Raw genomic sequence first — 20,016 nt, 5'->3', positions numbered from 1 at the left:
GACTGAACCTGTTAATATAACATTTGCGTCATCTGCATATAAGAAGAGTTTGTCTGATATATTACAGTCTATATCATTAATAAATATTAAGAATAGTGTTGGCCCCAGGATGGAACCTTGAGGAACACCGTACCTGATATTATTCCATCCGGACAAGAACCTGTGGCCATCTTTATAAACTACTGTGCTTTCTATTTGATAGGCAGTTTGAGAGAAGTTGCAATACCTGACCAACAATCCCTACTTTCTTCAGTTTGCAAATAATTAGTTTGTGGTCAACACAGTCGAATGCCCTGGATAAGTCACAGAACACCCCAGCAGTACTCTGCCCCTCATCCAGCGCCTCAGAGACCATGTTGACAAACTTAGTTAATGCCTTTGTGGTTGATTTATTTTTCCTGAATCCAAATTGTGATTGTGAATATAGATTGTTCTGTTCTAAGTCATTTGTAAAGCGGAAATTAATTGCTTTTTCAAAGATTTTTGCAAAGTTGCTTAAAATAGAAATTGGTCTGTAATTATTAATATCTGTTCTTTTTCCTTTCCTAAATATTGGTTTTACTTCTGATAGTTTAAGTTTATCTGGAAATTGAGCTGACAAAAAACATTGGTTAACTATTAATCCAACAACCGGGGCTATTAAGTGCTGGGACAGTTTAATTAACCTTGTTGGAGCCTCATCCCAACCAACAGAGCCAGAATTGCTTAGGCTCTGTATAATTTTGCCTATTTCTGAGCCCTGTGTTGGGCAAAGGTCCATCAACACTGGAAATGACAAAGCTGATGGGGAATTGATGTCTGTGAAAGACGGGGCCGGGAAAATTAAAAAATCTACTGTGTTTATAAAGTGATTGTTGAAGCAAGATGCTATGACCCTTGGATCATCTAACAAAGTATTAAAGTATTAAACTACCCTCAACTTCTAATTGCACATCCACAAATTTGTCGTCTTTTTCAATTCCTATTTCTTTCTTGACTACAGACCAGGTGGCCCTCATTCTATTTCTTGCATTGACAGTGAAATTATTGTTTTCTGTTCTTTTACTCTTATTTACTAAAGTTTTAAATTCTTTCCTACATTTTTTGTATTTTAACTTTGAATTTTCATCATTAAATTCCTTAAATTTAACATGTAATAACCTCTTCTTATGAGCTAACCTCATTATTTCATCGTTGACCCATAAAGCCTTGGATTCTTTCCTTTCTATGAATAGTTTTAATGGAAAACACTCATGCATGGATGTCAGAAATAAATTTAGAAAACTATCATAACTACTATTGCACGATTCTAAAAGAGTAAAACTAGATAGCTTTTGATGTAGTACGATCAAAAATTTCTCTGAGTTGTCTGTTGAAAAAAATCTTCTATAAATTCTGGGAGCTTTTACTTTACTTTTTATTAGGGAATTTAGGAAGAGACATAATTAGAACATTATGGTCCGAAAGATCATGCTTAATATTGTATATCAAGGACCCATAGCAGTTTGTCAGTTTGTCTCTCAGTTAGTGTTGCAGTTTTCTCCAGTTCCATAAGTTTTGTTTTCAGATGGGCCTTTTGTAGTAATAAATCCTCTGTTTTGTTTTTGCACTCTGTTCTTTCACTATCCAACTGTGAAGCCAAGTTATTTCTAAATTCATCACTCTTTGATCATTTATCTTTCAAAAATTTTATCTCATCTGTTATATTAACTGCCTTTATTTTTTCTAACTTAGATTTATTTATTTGATCCTCCATAGCTTTTTTAGTCTATCTTCTAATCTATTCTGATACTCAGTTTTGGATAACTTCATGCTGTGTAGTTCTTGTTTTAACTTTTCATTCTCCGTTAACAACAAATTGCCAGCCTCTGCTGCAATTTTAAGTGAGCGTTCCAGGTCCTCATTTGAGTTGATGTTAATGTCAAGATTTTTGATTGTTTCTTTTACAACATCTATTGACTTGTTTTCTTGATTAGTTTCAGATTTCTTACAGTTATAACATTTCCATTTGTGTTGCGTACCCTCTTTGCAGATTTCACGGAATTGCATATCCGTCATATCCTTCATTCATCTTTTATGGTACCAATAACCACAGAAACCTTTGCAAAAAACGGAGCCTGTTTATCTGTTGAATAAGCTTATTTTAATTTTTTTTTCATGTATTTTAATTAATCTTCTTTGATTTGTATTGATTGATTTACTCTCAGTAAAACTAAATATCCTTGTTTTGAAATCGGCAACAATGTTGAGCTCCAGCTCAAAAATTAATTACTATAATCATAAATAACTCGACTTTACAGGTAGTCAGTAACGAATCTATTGTTGTCAGTTTATGTAGTCCAGCTCAGATAACAGACCTGAACTTTGTAGTCTGTAGTTGCCAGTGAAAAAGATCAGTTTGTTTTTAATGTTTCTCCAGGAAATTACTACTCTAACCAAACTGACTAATATTTATTGTTTTCATAGAGTCTTTCTGAGTAAAATAATATCTCTTTGAGTTTTCAACTTATTTATTTACAAGTAAAAATTGATTTTTACACTAACTTTACTGGTGCAGTGCCCATAATGATGTTCTATACAGTTAAATATGAGCTTCAAAACATGTGCTTTTCTACATACTGAAAAGTGAGTACTTTAATTTTTAAATATCAAACTATTTACAAAAATAAAATCAAAGATTGATTATTCAGTAACTAGAATAGTACTTCCCCAATGTTTTTACTGCATGCATGTAAAATTTAACTTTGTAATGCACTAGATACTTTAAAATATTGAATCCTTATAACTGAACCATGGACAATTCCACTCAGTCAAATAACCACTCGACTAATTCTCCGCTAACTCGAAGGCTGAAATTTGGTATACTCAATATTCATATCAAAAATAGGATAGTTATATAGTTTTCATAATGATTTTACCAAATGAGTTACACCCTAAAAGCCTTAAAATTCCAATGTTATTCTCATGGACATTAAATTCTTTGCTATTTGTTTATCATATATAGTCCACTCTTGGTAATTCAAACATTCGATAAATCAAATCTTTTCATAATTAAAAATATAAGCTCAGTCTGTAGAGAATTTTTTAATATTTCAAAGTTTTACAAATCATTTTGATACACTTGGTATATCAAAGTCCAAGCCAAGCAGAGGGAAGGCCGATTTGGAACACGCAGTAATTCAAAGTTCTGTCGGCAAAACACTATAATTCAAAGGGAGGGATTCAGGGATTCCTTCCTGACTTAACAGGAAACTATACATCCTGTTACACCTAGCACGGTAGTTTGTCTTAAATAATGTCATTGACACAAGAATCAACAGAAAAAAAGAAAACAAAAATAAGAAATTATGTGTAAATAGCCAACAAATAAGCTGTTGTAAATTATGGTATTGGATTGTAACGTTCTGTGCGTTACATAATACAGTATTTAAAAAAAGAACTCACTATCAATCTTATCTTATCTTATCTTACTACTTACTATATATAATATTATAAATGTGAAAGTTTGTGTGTTTGTTTGTTTATTTGTTTGTTTGTTTGTTTGAAGTTCAATCACGCATAAACTACTGGACGGATTGGGCTGAAATTTGGCATGATGATAGCTTATATTCCCGATTAACATATAGATATATTATTATCTCAAAAATCCTTTCGGGCTCCGCCCCAGTGGCTCTGCAGTTCCCCATGTTAACCTTATGAGTATTCATATGTAAAGGGAATTAAAGCATTTAGTCAGCTGTTTCAACTAAAAAAGTTGGTTCTATGAAATACAAAAGCATTAAAAAGTTATAAGATTTACCTACAGGGTGCAGCACTATAATTATTTTTGCTTTGATGTACAGCTAATTTGAACTAAGCAGCAACAACCATCGATCTCTAGAGATCGATGGCAACAACAAACTGTGATACGCAATGAGAACTGTCAAAGTAGGATTGTTTACAGTTATTTTTTTATGTCATGAATAATTTGTGATTTTTGCGAATATTTAATAATTAATTTTTCTTTATTGTTTAGGTGAAGTGGTAGAACATTACCTAATGGTTGGTAGATGTGTAATACTATAGTACCGTCAATTTAAAGAAGCAAATTTTATCAAACTGTGTCCCCTCCCCCATTGCAAACGCAAAGCTTGAGTATAAGTGCACTACGCATTTTAAACTTATATTCCAACCCCATACGAAGGACGGGTACTCTGCTAGTATTATCATATATATTAAAACGTGACAGGGTTTTTTTTATTTTACGATTCTGAATCAACTACTTTACGGATTTTCATGATTTTTTTTTTAAAGAAAGACAACTTTGAGAACTAGGGAATGTCGAAGCCATAATTTTAGTTTAGGGTTTCAGTTTTTTAGAAATTAAGTTTAAATTTTTTTTTAAAGTCTAGCAGCCGACGCTAACATTTTTACGCTAGCTTTTGGTATAATACCATTAGTTTAACGTAACAGCTGGAAACATTAAATGTGTGTGACACAAATTCAGCATTCAGTAGGCCTACAAATGTCGTCCGGTCGGGTATTGTCTATTTGAGCGTACGCTACGAAAACACATGTAAATAAAAATAGCATGCTAAAACGTTCTGTGTTTGTGTGTATATGTGGTCTGTATATAGTCGACAATCATCTCTCCATGTGAAAATTGTACATAGAAAAATGCTGCTGAAGATGAGCCGTATTTAGGCTTGAAACATGTACAGCATAATCAACTATAATAATTGACACCTACTGGCATACGTGATACGTAAGTAGATTATTATCTATAATAGCACAAATTCAGCATTTGGATAATATTGACATGCATAGGGTTGACTTATTTATACTATGTGTAATACTATACTCATTGATACATTTTCATTTGTTTGGTAAGAGTATGACAGAAGGTAAAATGCTAAATGTTCTAATTTATTTTTTAGAGCAGTCTTTAAAATTTTAAGTTTTTTTAGTGCAATATAATTTGTTTTAACTAACAGCTGGTTGAATATAAAAATATTCTATAGAACTATCAGGTTATTTTATTATTCTGTGATTTTGCCATTAATTATAGGAAATGAGAAAGATCCTATAACCATTGATGTATACAAATTGAGGCTCTGCCCCCGAGTCTTCAAAGGAAAGGTTATGCAAATTAATTTTCTGCTCGACTTTTTGAGGAAAGAAACAATGATTACATGTTTTAATTCATCTTGGCAGCTTTTTTTACAATAAATGTTTAACCGCTTAAACTTTGCTTGGATTAGAAATGGAAATATTGAGATGACTTCAGTTTTAGTTGACTACTCAATTCCCGTATGTAGGACGGGCCATCAGCTCGTAATAGTTTATTTATAGACTTTAACAACCCAATAAATGGAACCTCTTGATAGTTCAAATTTATTTGCTTGGCCCACCAATTTCGAATTATCAAGAGTATACTATCTTTGACTACAGTCAATGATACTATCTTTTTGAAAATGTTTACCTATAGCATATGTTTTTAAATGTTTATTTTAATCAAGTTTTATAGGCCTACATTCTAGGTTAAAATGCTTATTGTTTTGTAAACTAGGTTGTAAAACAGTTAAATATCCTCTCAAGTGTTAAATTTGTGTTTGGGTACAGTACTGTAATTTTTATTTCTTTTATTTGGGTTTTACTAAAGCTTAGGTCTGTAAATTATATTTGTGATGCAATTATTTATTTTCAGGCCAACCATAAAAATATTTTGTATTCTTAGTTTGTGGATTTAATTTTATTTCTTTCAAAAATATAGGTAGATCTAGAATTTTTACTTCATGAACAAAGTTCTTCCACTTCTTTGGTGGTGTTTGGACACCTTCTGATGTACCACGGCTTTTTCATAGGATTTGATCCATGGAAGTTAACTCAACGATTGCACTAATTACTAAGGAAGTCAGATAAAGAGTGTTTGACCGGGTTTTGGAAAGCTTTGAAAGACTGAGAACATGGACTAAATGTCGATTCACACACATCAGTTACAGCACGTCGCAGTCTAGTCACTTCAGTCACGTCACAGAGTTAACAAAAAAATTCTTGAATGGATTTTCTATTGCGCTATCCACACTCATCCGCTGCAGTTCCGTCAGTCGCTCTGTCGGCGTCCGTCAGTCAATTTCAGATTTCTTTTCACCGATATTTTGGATTGTTCGGACGCCTGACGCACGTGTTTGAGATTAGAAAATAGTACTTTTTTGTTTAAATGATCAAGTTTATATTTTAACTAATGTTTGTTATAATTAAAAAGACGGACAATGGAAATTTGATAGAATGTTGTGTTTTAATTAAACATTTTTGACTGAAACAACACTGTAAATAAAGTGACTGAAAACAAATGACTTACAGTTTGACTAAGAAATTGCGGATGCATCTGTGACTGTACAGTAACTAGACTGTAACAGACTGTTACTGGACTGATATGTGTGAATCGACCTTAACAGTGCAAGCCGACAGCATGGGTTCAACCTACCAATTGACTGCGGCACGCTGAATTGTTTGGCTTGTGGTCCAAAGTGTTTTAGGATAGAACATATTTTGTTAATTTGGTGAATAGAAGGCACCAGTATGTACATAAAGTTCAGCGGCAATATCAGCAGTCGCCAATTTGATGTACATGAGCCTGTCAACAGAGCTTTAGTGTGCTTAGTACCAGTATGTTGAAAGTGTCAGCAAATTATAAAACAAATGAATAAGAGCATTTGCTAAATGGCGATCAGTGGCGGCGATATGAGCCCACGGGCCCCCCCGCAAGTTTGTTTACCGGGCCCCCCTCTCCCAATAATCTTTAAAAACATGTTTACATGTATTACCGCCTATACTTGCATTTTTGCAATAAACTTGACAAGGCATGTCCCGAGGCGTCATCTTCGTCTTCCTTGATCACGTCAAAATCGTGAATACTTCCCGTAGTCATGGGAGAAACATTATCATAGTCTACCGTGATTGCAAATGTAACCAAACCTATGACATCACCAGATAGCAATATCATCGTCTCCCGCGTTCACGGCCCAATCTAATATCACGGCCTAATATCTCCCGCGACCCGTCGGTGATGACGGGGAAATTATTTTTTCCGCAATCGCGGCAGAATCCTAGATATTTTCTCGCTGAAAATGAAACGTCATTATCGTCATCCGCAATCGCGGTAAAATATTGAACATCTCCTGCGGTCGCGGAGACATCGTCATCGCCACCCGCGGGGAAATGTTCTCGTCGATATCCGCGATCGCGGCAAAAGCGTTGGCCTAATCTTTCAATTTCGTGAGCGTGAGTGATCCTTGCGGACATAAAAGCTTTTACTTTTAATTGAGCATTATTGTATTGAGTAGGCCTACTGAGAAAATCGGTTCGAGCTTGATTTTCTGACTTAGTGCTTGATCTCCCAAGCTTGTAGGTCAGGTTCTGCTCGGCTGGAAAATCAACATTATATTATAACAAATCAACCATTTCAAAGCAAACTGATTTTGAACCGATCTGATTTGGCCTAAGGCTTATAGGTAAGTAACATTTTTTTACCTGACTCGAAGTAAACAAATCTAAAGGGCAGCCTCCTAATAGTAAGAAATTAAATTAAATGAAAATCCTTCTTTAGCATCAATGGAAGAATATAATTATTTATTAGCTAGTGCCTAGCCACCTAGGTTAATTTGCCGATTTGATCGTTAAAAAAATTTTCAAGTTCATTTGGTTGATTCAGCATAGAGGGCCCTCTCTGGTGTGACCCGCCGGGGGCTAGGACATAGACATAGACTAAGCAACACAAGGACGACATTTGATGCAACCTGCATGACTGTTGACAATTCTTTTACTTAGGTTGGTAGAGAGTTTATATCGATCGGTCAAGTAATAGTGACAGTTTAGCAGTTGTAAGCTTCTTGTCCTAGTGCCCTTGGTGGTTTGAACAAAATTTCGTCATAAAAAACGTATGGTAATTCTCATATACTTAAATATTGTTACAATAGGGGACCCATGTGGCTGAGCCTGTCGCACAATCGCGGGCCCGTGTCCCGGTAAAATTTACCGAAAAATCCCGGTCAAGGCTCATGCGTGGGCCCCCCTAGCTCGCGGGCCCCCCCGCACCGCGGGCCTGCTATCGCCGCCACTGATGGCGATATTCATGATATTGTCATAAAAATATTGAAGCTTCTAAACAAGATCTAAGGCAAAACGGGTAAAGCAAGAGAGGTGATTCTCAAAGGAACCATAAAAATCAATTACAAGATGTTGCTAATAAACAGAGTAAAAATCCTAAAGTTGACAGAGTTTCTGTTTTCAAATACATCCAAAATAATCCTGAAGGGGATAGAGCTGGCTTTGTCAGGCATATACTGTATAAACCGGAGGTAGATAAAGCCACTGTTCAAATGTGATGGCAATAAAAAATAAAACGGTATCAGCAATCTGACACAAACTTTCTACCATTAAACCACCACCATTAAACCAGCTTGTCAACAACCTTTGTCATGGGTAAGCGATGAAATGAAAACGAGTTATTTAATCAGGCAAAGTTAGGGCCACATGGCCCTCTCTTACACTTAATCTGTTTATAAAAATCCAAACATTATACTGTACAATACCAATACTACAATCCATTTACAATATTTAATGTAAAAAGAAACAATAAACTTTTAAAACATACCACTATAAATAAACACCCACACACACGTATGCACACACACAAAACACACTCGCAAAAGCTAGCACACATGCACGCACACCAATACGCACAAATGTCAGTGAACAACCAAGCGCACGCCTAGGACATACCAACCATGGCCATACGTCCAGAAAACAGAATTTTTAGTGCTGCCACAAACCGGGAACGGCTATCAAGGGTTTTAATGGCTAGAGGGAGATCATTCCAAAGGCGACAAGCAGGAACAACAAACGCTCTGTCATAAACTGCCGTTCTATGATGAGGCATACGCAAAGTTACTGAAGCAGAACGTGAGTTCCTTACACTTTCTTCAGCTACAAATTTTAAGTAGTTTAAAAAATGTTTTGGAATTTTTTTTTTAATATTGAATAGATTATCAAAAGAATTTTTATTGATCTTAGGTCACATAGTTTTAGTAATTTAGGATCAACATAAAAAGGAGTGATACGCTCATTACGTCTCAGATCATAAACAAATCTTAAACAGTAGTTCTGAGTGCGTTGGAGAGCATCAGCGAGATTTACAGTCATGTCATTGATCACAGAGTTACAGTAAGTGAAATGAGGGAAGACAAATTATTTTACTAGGTGTAACTTTATGTGTAAAGGTAAAAAATTCTGTAACTTTTTCAGTGAGTGAATTGATGCAAACACCTTTTTACGTAAGTTTACTACTGCATCTCCCCAAGTAAGCGTTGAGTTTATAGTAAGTCCTAGATTTTTCACTTATATGTCATAGTAAAGAAAAGCTGTCCCATTTATAGTTACTGAGTTCACTGTGTCAAAGTCAATTGAGTTTCGTAAACGTGAATGACAAATTATTATTGGTCTTGTTTTTGTATGATTTAGTCTAAGTCCATGTTTATCAGTCCAAGTAATGATTTTCTCTATGTCTTCGTTGATTTTTAGAACACTCTCATAGCGATGAGAGTAACTGATATTTAATAGGTAAAATCACAAAAGTAACTAACTTACTTTTACTTACTACTGTTAACTTTTGAACAGTAATTTTAACAGGAATGAAGGGATGCACTATTTTGTTTAAAATTAAAAGGACCATAACAGAATTACAATCAGAATCGGTTTTTTTTTTCAAAAAATCCATTTTCTGTTTTTTAAATGGATTTTTATGGGAAAATAACATAAGTTACAATAACTTTAGAACCATAATTTTTTCAGCAATGGTTGCATTATGTTTTTTGGAATTATAAGGATTATCATATACAAATTTCAATCAAAACCGATTTCTTTCAAAAATACAATTTTCTCTTATTTTATGTGTGATTATTTATGGGAAAATAACATAATTTACAGTAACTTTTGAACAGTAATTTTTACGGAAATGGGAGTTTTCTACAATTTTGTTCAGAATTTAGAGGGCTACAACAAACTAAATTGTTGGTGATCACCCTGAGAGTGAAATCTTTTTATATATTGCGAGTCCCATGCCTCTCTTATTTAAGGTCTCTTAAAAGTTACACTCGCTTAGCTGTAGTCGAGAGGTGAAAGGTTGAAAGAGACATAGGACTGCTAAGGTGTGACTAAACTTGTAGTAATAAAACAAATCAATTTAGAAAAAATAAAAAGTTACAAAGGGTGACAACACCAAATAAGGACTTTGAAAAAACAAAGAGGAACAATAGTAAGAAAAAAAATACAACGTAAATTTACAAGAAAAGAAAATTAATAGAAAAATTTAAAAGATTGAGTTACTAACAAATTAAAATTATATGACTTGTTTGTTTTACATCTTTAAAAAATTCAGTAATATTTTTTTACATACTGCTAATATTGTCCCAGAAGCACACACACACTCCAATACTCCGATCTTCGTTGTCCTGTAGCCCGCCGTAATCTCCTTGATTTTTTCTTTGAGGTCCTCCAGCTCCGAGACTCCTCACCCCTCCTTCTTCTTCAATAGCCCTTCTCATTGGCTGATTACCGATAGGGTGTGTGGCTTATAGGTTAAAGTTGTTTCTCGGAAGCCAGCCCTACCGGTTATCGCCTAGCTCACGTCAGTTGGGAAAGGAATTTGACAATCGATGCTCATGCTACTGTTCAACTCTGTTCACACCAACTGGTCGACTTGTGTATTGTGAACAGAGTGTCTGCGTAGATGAGCACCGTGGGTACAGGGTTAATCCCCTCTCTTACACCCCCCTGGTTAAAACGTCAACCTACCACCGGTTGACAATAAAAATGAGAAAATAAGGAGATACTCGAAAAACATCAATCTCGATGGTTGGAATCAAACGGATATCTTGATGTACGTTCCGACTCTTCTTCCCCCCTTCCTCCGACACGACGCAATCTTGAGGATCAGCGCAGTTGCTTGTTTCGCGCCCCTTCCAGTGACGCGGCAGAATGAGCTGGTGGTGTATAGCTCATAGTCACTCACGTCTTTAGCCCCTTCGAGTCTCCTTAAGTTAATTAATTGTTTCATTAGTTTTGAACCATTAAATATTATCTGTTAGTAAAGATTTTTTGTTTGCTTTTGTTTTTATTATTATTATATATTGAGGGGTTTGAAGTTTTGTGATGAGATTTATTTTAATATTAAGTATGTGGATGAAATATGCTGAAATAATGAGTAAAATTGTTAATATTATTATCCAGACTAATAAGACGTACATAATCACTTTTCTATAATCTAAAATGTTGTTCCAATTATTCCTTAATGTATGTGTTGTGATGTTATTTAATGTTAATCCCCTTTCTTACATTACAATATAAAAAAAAAGTAATCCATCAAATTGGCAGTTTATATCCATCATCCAATGATGATTCCTAATATTTACAGCTGTATTTCAGATTTGATAAATTTATTTTACAAAATAAAGGTTTACCTGAGCTAAAAGCGGGCAAAAATATTACAGGCGACATCTACAAATTTTAGATACCAAAAATGTCTGTAAGAAACAACAACAGTGATTTTTGTATCACCTAACTCCTTGGTTTCCATTTACCTCTTGGCCGATTCAATTCTAAGATTGAACTATTATTGAGTTTAAAAGGATTTAAATGAAAACAAGAAGGTGAAACAAAACATTTATTACAAATTTTAACAACCACATAAAGGTAACAATTTATAAACAATTTTACAAATACAAGTAACACTTGAAAAAGTTAGATTAAGGCAACTACTATTTACATAATAATAAAAAATAAAAATAAACTATTTTCACTGACTCAAGTTATTTTACATTATATATTTCAGTGACATACCACGCTAAAAGCATACCCTTATCTAGATTTCATACAGCGTAGAGTTATATTAAAAAATAAACATATAATTTATGGTTATTTACAAGTTAAAAAAACAATTAAAATATTTAGCCCATAAGATTAATAAGTTTGACAGATATTAAATACAAATAAAAATGTACCCAGGTGTCAGCTTTTGGGATAGACTCGCGGCTGGCTAGTGCCCGAGCCTCACTAACAATGCAGGGGGGCGAGGGGGGCAGTGTGACTCCCCTGGAGGGGGACTGCGGTCCCTTGCACACTCCTGAGCCATCCTACTTGGACTATGACATCCTCAAGCAGCTTCGCAGAGAGTTGGACCAGGAAGTCATCGACAGTGAATTTGATGTCAAGGTACTGAAACAAAGGGAGATGTGGTTTTGTGATTTATATAAATCAAAGTACAGTAGTCTAACCTATATGTTCAAATTCAAGTTAAAACAAAAGGAATATAAGTTAAGGTGTTTTTAAGAAAAAGTATTTAATATTTGATTAATTTGTAGGAGCTCAAACAAACTATGAAATTGTAAGGGAAATGATTAAATAATATTGATAATTTTTTTTTTTTAATTCTTATTCCAAACTATAATTATTTTTCTATTCAATTTTCTACCTTGATTAATGTCATGCACTAAATTATGATATAGGTTTTTGCATTATAAAAAGGTAATTATTTGTTTGGGCTGGACAAAACATATACACTTAGTGAAAGAAAAACCTTCTTATATTTTGGGATGTTTTAATGAAATGTATGTTACACCAATCAGACAGTGAACTTTGTAACACAAACATCTCTGCAGTACTGTAAAGTTCATTATCCTATCAGACTATCTCACAATGTTGCAGAGGCGGATTGCCTTACAGGAGGCTCTCAGAACGTTCCCAGCAGACAACAAACTACAACACAATGAGGAGATGATCAAACTGCAGAAAGAGCTGAGACTACCTCCCGAGAACACAGAGTTGTGGCTCTCTCTGCCTCGGACATTCTCCCGTCAGTCTGCTAGGTTTGAGCTTCCGCTAGACCGTCGGCAACTCAACAGTGAGTCGCTCAGGGCTATGTTTACGTTTTAAAGTGTTCTGGAGAGTTGCAAAGAATACAAGTTGTTTGGGTTGAACATGATTCAATAATTGATATTAGGACCAGAGAAATGAACTACTGTAGTTTGGATTTTGATTCACAGATTGCCATGAAGTTTTATCAATGTAAGTTATCGCTGTAACAGTTTATTCACAGTTGCTACAGTTAGTTGGTTAAACTCATAACAGGAATTCAAAATAAGGAAGAGTTATTTCTTCAGGATTTCCAAAAACTGCAGCAGTCATTTTGAAGCAACTATTTATATCTCTATTCGTCAAACACAAACAAATCATCAAGTTCTAAAAATTATCTGAAATGTTATCAATAGCCTGTAGTTATTCCTGTAGCAGTTAATTCAAGGTTACTAAAGTATGTTATGTTACACTTTCCATAACAGTACAGAGATTACAAGATCAGGAAGAGCTTTTCTTCAGTCAACTAAAAACCACAATAATGATTTTGAAGAATCTTTTTTGTCTTTGTTAGAACAAAAATTTTCTGATATTGGTATCTTCCACAAACAAACCTGGACTGGGACATTCTAAGGCCCTCAGCTAAATCCAGTAAAAGGGCTACCAGGGGATTATTGTTTTAAAATTTGGTCCTTGGAAAATGAGTTTTTACACTATTTTGGAAATTTTAAAGAATAAAAATTCTGCTAGGTTTTTATACAAATATTACACTTCGGGTAAGATACAAAAGGCAAGCAGCATGAGGCTCTGAAATTGGATCTTATTTAGTTGCATGTAAAGTTGTTAATGGTAGGTACAAAATATATCTGGACGGTAAGCGGCGTCGCCAAGCTCCGCTCATGGTTTTTAAGTCCATAACGATTTTCACCAGAACGCCGCTCACCACTCAGATGAATCATGCTTCTGTTTTCTTGTAAACCATGCAGTGCTGTTGTAAACCTGCCCTTCTCTTCTCAATATGCCATCTAAATCTACTGAAAATGTAGTTAAAAGTATAAATGTGGATGGTAAATAAAAGATACAAACACTTACATTGGTTATAACACTTACATATATTTACACATATATTGTTAGCTCATAAGACGGTAAATATTCCGCAAAAAAAATCCGCTACCCTGTCTGCAGTACTACCCATTGTCACCAGTATGTTTACAAATTTCAGTCATTTTTTATAGCGATAACATTTTGTTTACATTACTTAAGAACTGCCTGATTTTCTGCATAACCTCTCTGTCACAATTTTATTTGCTTCAATTGGCATTAATTTTGTAATAAGTTATATTTACCTGAAAAAATGCAGAATTGAAAGGCCTAAATGTTGTTCAGATGGTTTTTTGTTTCCCTTAAATGTGAATAATGCAAATCATTCAGTGAAAGTTTTATTAAGGTTTCTGGAATGTAGTCATATTATTTTAAAATCACTTGACTTTTATGAAAACATATATTTAATGACCTTGCCGTACGAGTTTAGCCTAATTCAGCCTTAGAGTGTTTCCTTTGCCAATAATCATAAACTTAAGTCCGTGTTTCCTACAAAATAGTAACACTTCGGCTAACATCCTTGTTCATTGTTTGTTGGAATCTTCATATTGTAGGTGTTCTTCATTATATAGGATGAAAACGATAGTAAATGGTCTTTTAAAATCTCTATTTCTTCTACTTGGTGGCGTTCTATGACTTTCCTATGTTTCCATGGTAAAAAAATTGGTTCTTTCAATGATTGCTCAAGAAATACAGTACCCTGTCAATTAATTTTTCTTATTTGGTAAAATATATCACATTACCCAGGCCTTCTCGATTTTTTACATTGTAATATGTACAAATGTAAATTAAAGTAGTAAATATTTAATTTTAACAAAATCAGTAAATGTACCAATGCGTTTCTTTGAATTGAAAAAAATATCAGCAATTAAATTATACAGCTGATCAAAATGTAAACAATTATGTTCTTCATAAGGGTAACATGGGAACTTTCAAAGCCACAGGGGCAGAGCCCAAGGGACTTTTAAAAAAATTTAAGGCCAGTTTGCAAATCTACGCGACACACTCTTTCCAATGAGACGTCAATGGATAAAATCTGTTAAGAAATGGCAAAGGAGTTCAACCGACAAAGTTTCATGTAGCGTATTAATTAAATTAAAGATTTGACAGTTCTCAATGTGTATCATAGCTTTTTGTTGATGCTTTGTTTAAATTAGCTGTTATAATAAATTCAAACAGTTAATAGTGCTGCACTCTGTTGGTAAACCTTGTAACATTATAATGCTACTAGCAGAGTACCCGTCCTTCGTACAGGGTTGGCGTATAAGTATAAAATGCTTATTGCAGTTATACTTGGCTTTGCATTTTCAAAGGGAAAGGACACGGTTTAAGAGAATTTGGTTCGTTTAATTTATGGTATGCTATAGTATAGCACATCTCCCATAGCCATAATGTTCTACCTAAAGAATCAGTGTACCAAATTTCAGTCTTCTAGGTAAATGGGAAGTAGGAGAATTAGTGATGAGTGATGAGTGAGTAAGTGAGTGAGTGAGTCAGTCAGTGAGGGCTTTGCATTTTACAGGTATAGATGCGGATCCTTGATTAGCTCTTTGAAATTATTTTCTTTGATAAAACCTTCAGTACCTATTATTTATATATTCTTCTTTCTGATTTATAAGTGATCTGATTTCGATTGGACACTCCAATCATCATCAGACCCAATAGGTGAATGACAAGAACCTCAATGGCGTCCCTACTATAATATATACTATTGGCTACCGGAAGTACTAGCCAAGAACTTTCTATAAGTACAATAAGTACAACTGCAGTCCAAATTTACTTGTTCATTAATTAGCTTGTTTCTATTTTTAAATGTTTCCTTATAAATATACAGTTCTTCATAGCATCATCACATTTACTTTCTTAAAATTCTTTAAAAGAAATAGATTTTCTTCCATTTTCCTCAATGAGTTGCCATTTTACTGTGAAAAAGATTAATTGAACATGATCGCGTACGACATCCAACTACGATTCTTTAGATCATATGAACTGACCGCATAGAATTTACTATGTGAAGTTGTCTTTGAAGAAATCGAAGATGCCATGGACTGAAAGTACACCCAGATAAACAATAAATTAGAAAAACTTGTAGAGAAGAATAGACACAATGAAGACTTGGATAGGACGAGTACAGGACACAATTTCCAGAAGAGACCAAAGTATTAAACTATGAAATGAAGCACAATTTCACAACGAAGAAGGAAGGAAACGCATTACTAGCTTCTGAAGATGAGGCAAATATAAAATCAATCAAAGATGTAGTAGACCATTATACTGTTCGAAAGAAAGTAACATCCAACGCTTTCACCAGCAAAGGACCCATAGATCCCAGTAAAAATGAAGAACTGAGGACATGCAACAAAATAAATAAGAAACTGGAAGAGAATATGTCAATTGCTGTGAAAGCAGAAAAAAGTAACACCATCGTAATCCTTGGAAAAGAAGAATATATAAAAAATACTGAAGGTTTTATCAAAGAAAATAATTTCAAAGAGCTAATCAAGGATCCAACATAGAAATACCAAAAAGAGCGGACCGGAGAAGAGATGCACCAGAGTGATTCCCGAAGAATGTCGACAGAAGATAAACATCCCAAATTCCAAAGCGCCGGTGAGGAAAGGGATCCCGAAAATATACAAGAAGAATGTACCTATCAGACCCTTAGTTAACTTTAAATGTGCTCCTACCTACAATGTTTCGAAAATGTTATGAAGTAAGCTCAGTAAAGATTTAGAATTAGAATATATATATATATAATGTAAAGATTATGAATTTGTTGAACGTGTAAAGAACATAGATATCGAGTCAAATAGTAAAAGGATTACAAAATTTTACAGATAAACAAGGCTTTTGGAAGCCCACTTTCGGCAATTTTATCGGAAATATTTTTACAACATCACAAAAAAGAAGTAACAGAAAACGTAGCAAACAGTAATGATGCAAAGCTATATGTCAGATATGTAGACGACATTCTTGTTTTATTCAGGCAAACCCAAGGAAGAGAGCACGCACAAAAGATGCTGATATTCAACCACCAACATCAAAACCTAGTTTTCACCAATGAATTAAAATAAAAAAAAAGATCAACATCCTGGACCTCACACTAGAGAGGAAAGACGACAAATTAGACTTTGAAATCTACAGGAAAACAAAGCAAACGGACACATGGATTAGCAGCAAATCTATTTATCCAACGATACACATGACTGCAGCCTTCAGTTCCATGTTGTACCGAGCATACAAAATTTCACTTAATGAAGCAGGTAGGAGAAAGGAATTGAGTTTTAGTGAGTGAAAGTGCAGGTTAACGAATTTTAGCTGTGGTGTGAAGCTCTGTACACATGAATGAATGAATGAAAACATCTTTACTGAGCCAGCGTTATAAAAGTACAGTTCTTTGGTTTTCAATACAACTGTTGTCAAAACACTAAACTTAATTGATCAGCTTATACTAGACATATTGAAAATACATTTTAGATCAACTGGCTAATTATTACTGGCATAAAATACATCTTTCAAACCTAGAGAGGTTTACTGATATAAGGTCAATTGGAAGGGAATTGTAGGCTTGGGGCCCAAAGTAAGAAAAGGCTTTCTTCCCGAATTCTGGTCTGACCCGTGGCAAGTGTAGCAAAACTTCCTGCCGAGTGAGGCGAACGCTCACCTCAGACCTGAAAACCAGTTTCCTTCTGATATATTGGGGGAACTCCGTTAACAAAGTTTTATGAACAATGAGAACGGTTTGAAGGTCACAGCATTGTTTAGCTGTCAAGATGTTTGCTGCCCTTGACCTATACTCGCTGATATGATCAACAAACAAAATATGATCAGACAAATCTCAAAGCTCTGTTCTGAAGTCTTGTGAGAATATTTATATTTTTGTACTAATATGTAATATTTTTAATTTTCATTATTTTAAAACAAAATAAATTAAATGACCACTTAGGATAAAATACAGTACCGTATGTGAAATAATTTGTTGTTTGGTTAAGAAAAACTAATCACTCCAACCTGTTGGCAATCCTGCAAATCAGCTGTTATCATCCTTGGTCAAAGATGAGATTCATGGTAAAGTAAATAGTTCAGTTCAACCTGTTGGCAATCCTGCAAATCAGCTGTTATCATCCTTGGTCAAAGATGAGATTCATGGTAAAGTAAATAGTTCAGTTCTAGTTCATGTCTGGGCCCCAAAGCAATCACACACTCGTTGTCATGTAAGTTAAAAATTATTTAATTTTAATATTAAGTTGAAGAAATATGTACTGTATTGTATTTCAGGAATCAAGACTCTTATATGGTCAAAAATATATAATTCATATTTTTGTAAGTTATCACAAAGTGAAATATTATTGTGTAAATACAAAGTCAATTTCCTGTTATAGATTGTATAAAAAGCACATGTTTCACAAATATTGAAAATTAATTAAATACTAGTGTGCCTGTGGCTCGAATTCGAGCAATTGCTAAGTATTACAGGCGTTATTTTAAAACGAATTTCAACCAAGTCAGCAAGTTTGTAGCAAACTGTTAAATTAGTAAACTTATTGACTGTTTAGTGTTTACACATAACATATGCTCTTCTTCTTACTTGTGATTTGTGATAACAGCTGGAGTTTCATAACAATTTTTGTTTCCAATGTTAATCTTATGGAGAAATACAATACTTTAAAGGGCTCCAGGGCCTCACTCTCTCATTATTTCCCTAAAAAGAAAGTTTCCTGCACAACTTCACGTTACACTCTTTCCAATGACATCAAAAACATGACAATCGGTTCAGTAGTTTCGGAGGAGTAATTGTCACAAAAAATCTGCTTGCGTATTAAATAAGTATAGATGATTCAAGCTATGCTAATTAATGTTAATATGTTTTAATTAATAATTGTGTGATAATTTTATATAACTTCACCTTGAGAAACTGTTAAATTAAAATGTAAAGTAACAATTGTCACAGTACTATTCATGATTGTTTTGGTCAGGAAATCACATGCTGTGAAAGGTATGAATACATTATAAAATGCTCTAATATTAAAATAATGATTACTATTTACTAGTATTTTCTGGACATATTTCCAGAACGAGTTTCAAGTGTGCTGTGGCTACCAATTTGGCAACTCAAATCCGAGCCCTGGGGTACCAGTCCGGTGCTATATTTGCAAGTCTACTGACTAAAGTAAGACTGTTCTTATTTATTTTAAAAGTAATTAGTTACAAGAAGTAATGTACCTAGAAGGGAAGAATTTGATTTAATTAAATGTCATGTATATTACTATGAAGATCATTGATTGCTCACAATTTAACCAATTGTAATATTAAATTATTATTTAAATTTTTTTTATAATTATAAATACTTAAAAATTAATACATTTTTTATATGCCTATGAATATCTGAAGAAGAAAATAATATTTAATATTTAATAAGGCTAGACAAGGCAAAATTAAATAGTAAAGTACTGTTTGTCCCAAAATTGGCATATAATTGGGCAAAGTGATACAATACAAGGGGAACCAACACTACTGCTATCTTAAACACTTATAAATTACCCTATATCATCAAGTGTTTGAACAAAAAGTGCAAACTATGCAATTAATCATTTTACCATCAAATGCAATCACTTGGTTCAAGGCTTGCAGTACATTTTCTTGAATAAGGCTGTTAGCAAAAGAGGGAAGAGCATTATAAATAGATGGAAGAACTATAGCACGAACTATTTCAAGTTTGGTTGAACAAACCTAAACCTATTAAATAATCGTAATTTAGCAACAACAGTTTTACAGATGTGTCTCGCATGTTCAGAGAAATTGAGCCTAGAGTTCAATTTGACACCAAGGAATTTTAATGAATCGCTTAAAGGCAAGGGCTTATCATCTAGAAGAACTTCACAATAAGTATCCTTGTTGTGTTGGCTTTGCACAGAGTAGTTTACGATTCTTAAAACAGAACACTTGTCACGATTCAGCTGAAGACCATGATCATTAGACCATTTATCAACACTTATCAAGTCGCTATTCAAGGTGCGAGTCGTCGGCGTAAGAATGGACAGAGCAGTG

At 34.0% G+C, this 20,016-nt stretch overlaps 2 protein-coding genes across 5 annotated transcripts in view; one reads left to right on the top strand and one right to left on the bottom strand.

Moving 5' to 3' along the window:
* The window catches only part of LOC129004850 (uncharacterized), a 94,850-nt gene that overhangs the window by 64,574 nt on the left and 10,260 nt on the right, over window positions 1-20,016 (top strand). For all 4 annotated transcript variants that reach the window (XM_054433533.1, XM_054433550.1, XM_054433541.1 and 1 more), the window contains 2 exons: window positions 12,022-12,228; window positions 12,721-12,916. In XM_054433533.1, the coding sequence (XP_054289508.1) occupies window positions 12,022-12,228; window positions 12,721-12,916 (403 nt within the window). The remainder of the gene's footprint in view (window positions 1-12,021; window positions 12,229-12,720; window positions 12,917-20,016) is intronic.
* Window positions 12,096-20,016, bottom strand: part of LOC129004872 (GATOR complex protein NPRL2) — a 74,551-nt gene continuing 66,630 nt past the window's right edge. The window contains exon 10 of the mRNA XM_054433561.1: window positions 12,096-12,231. The gene's annotated coding sequence lies outside the window, so the exon portion shown is untranslated. The remainder of the gene's footprint in view (window positions 12,232-20,016) is intronic.

Source organism: Macrosteles quadrilineatus, unplaced genomic scaffold (genome assembly GCF_028750875.1).
Source record: "Macrosteles quadrilineatus isolate MER2022 unplaced genomic scaffold, UCM_ALF_1.0 Scaffold_1__1_contigs__length_201487025, whole genome shotgun sequence".
Lineage (NCBI taxonomy): Eukaryota > Metazoa > Arthropoda > Insecta > Hemiptera > Cicadellidae > Macrosteles > Macrosteles quadrilineatus.
Note: the sequence above shows the minus strand (reverse complement) of the source record. Positions and strands in the feature narration are given on the sequence as shown.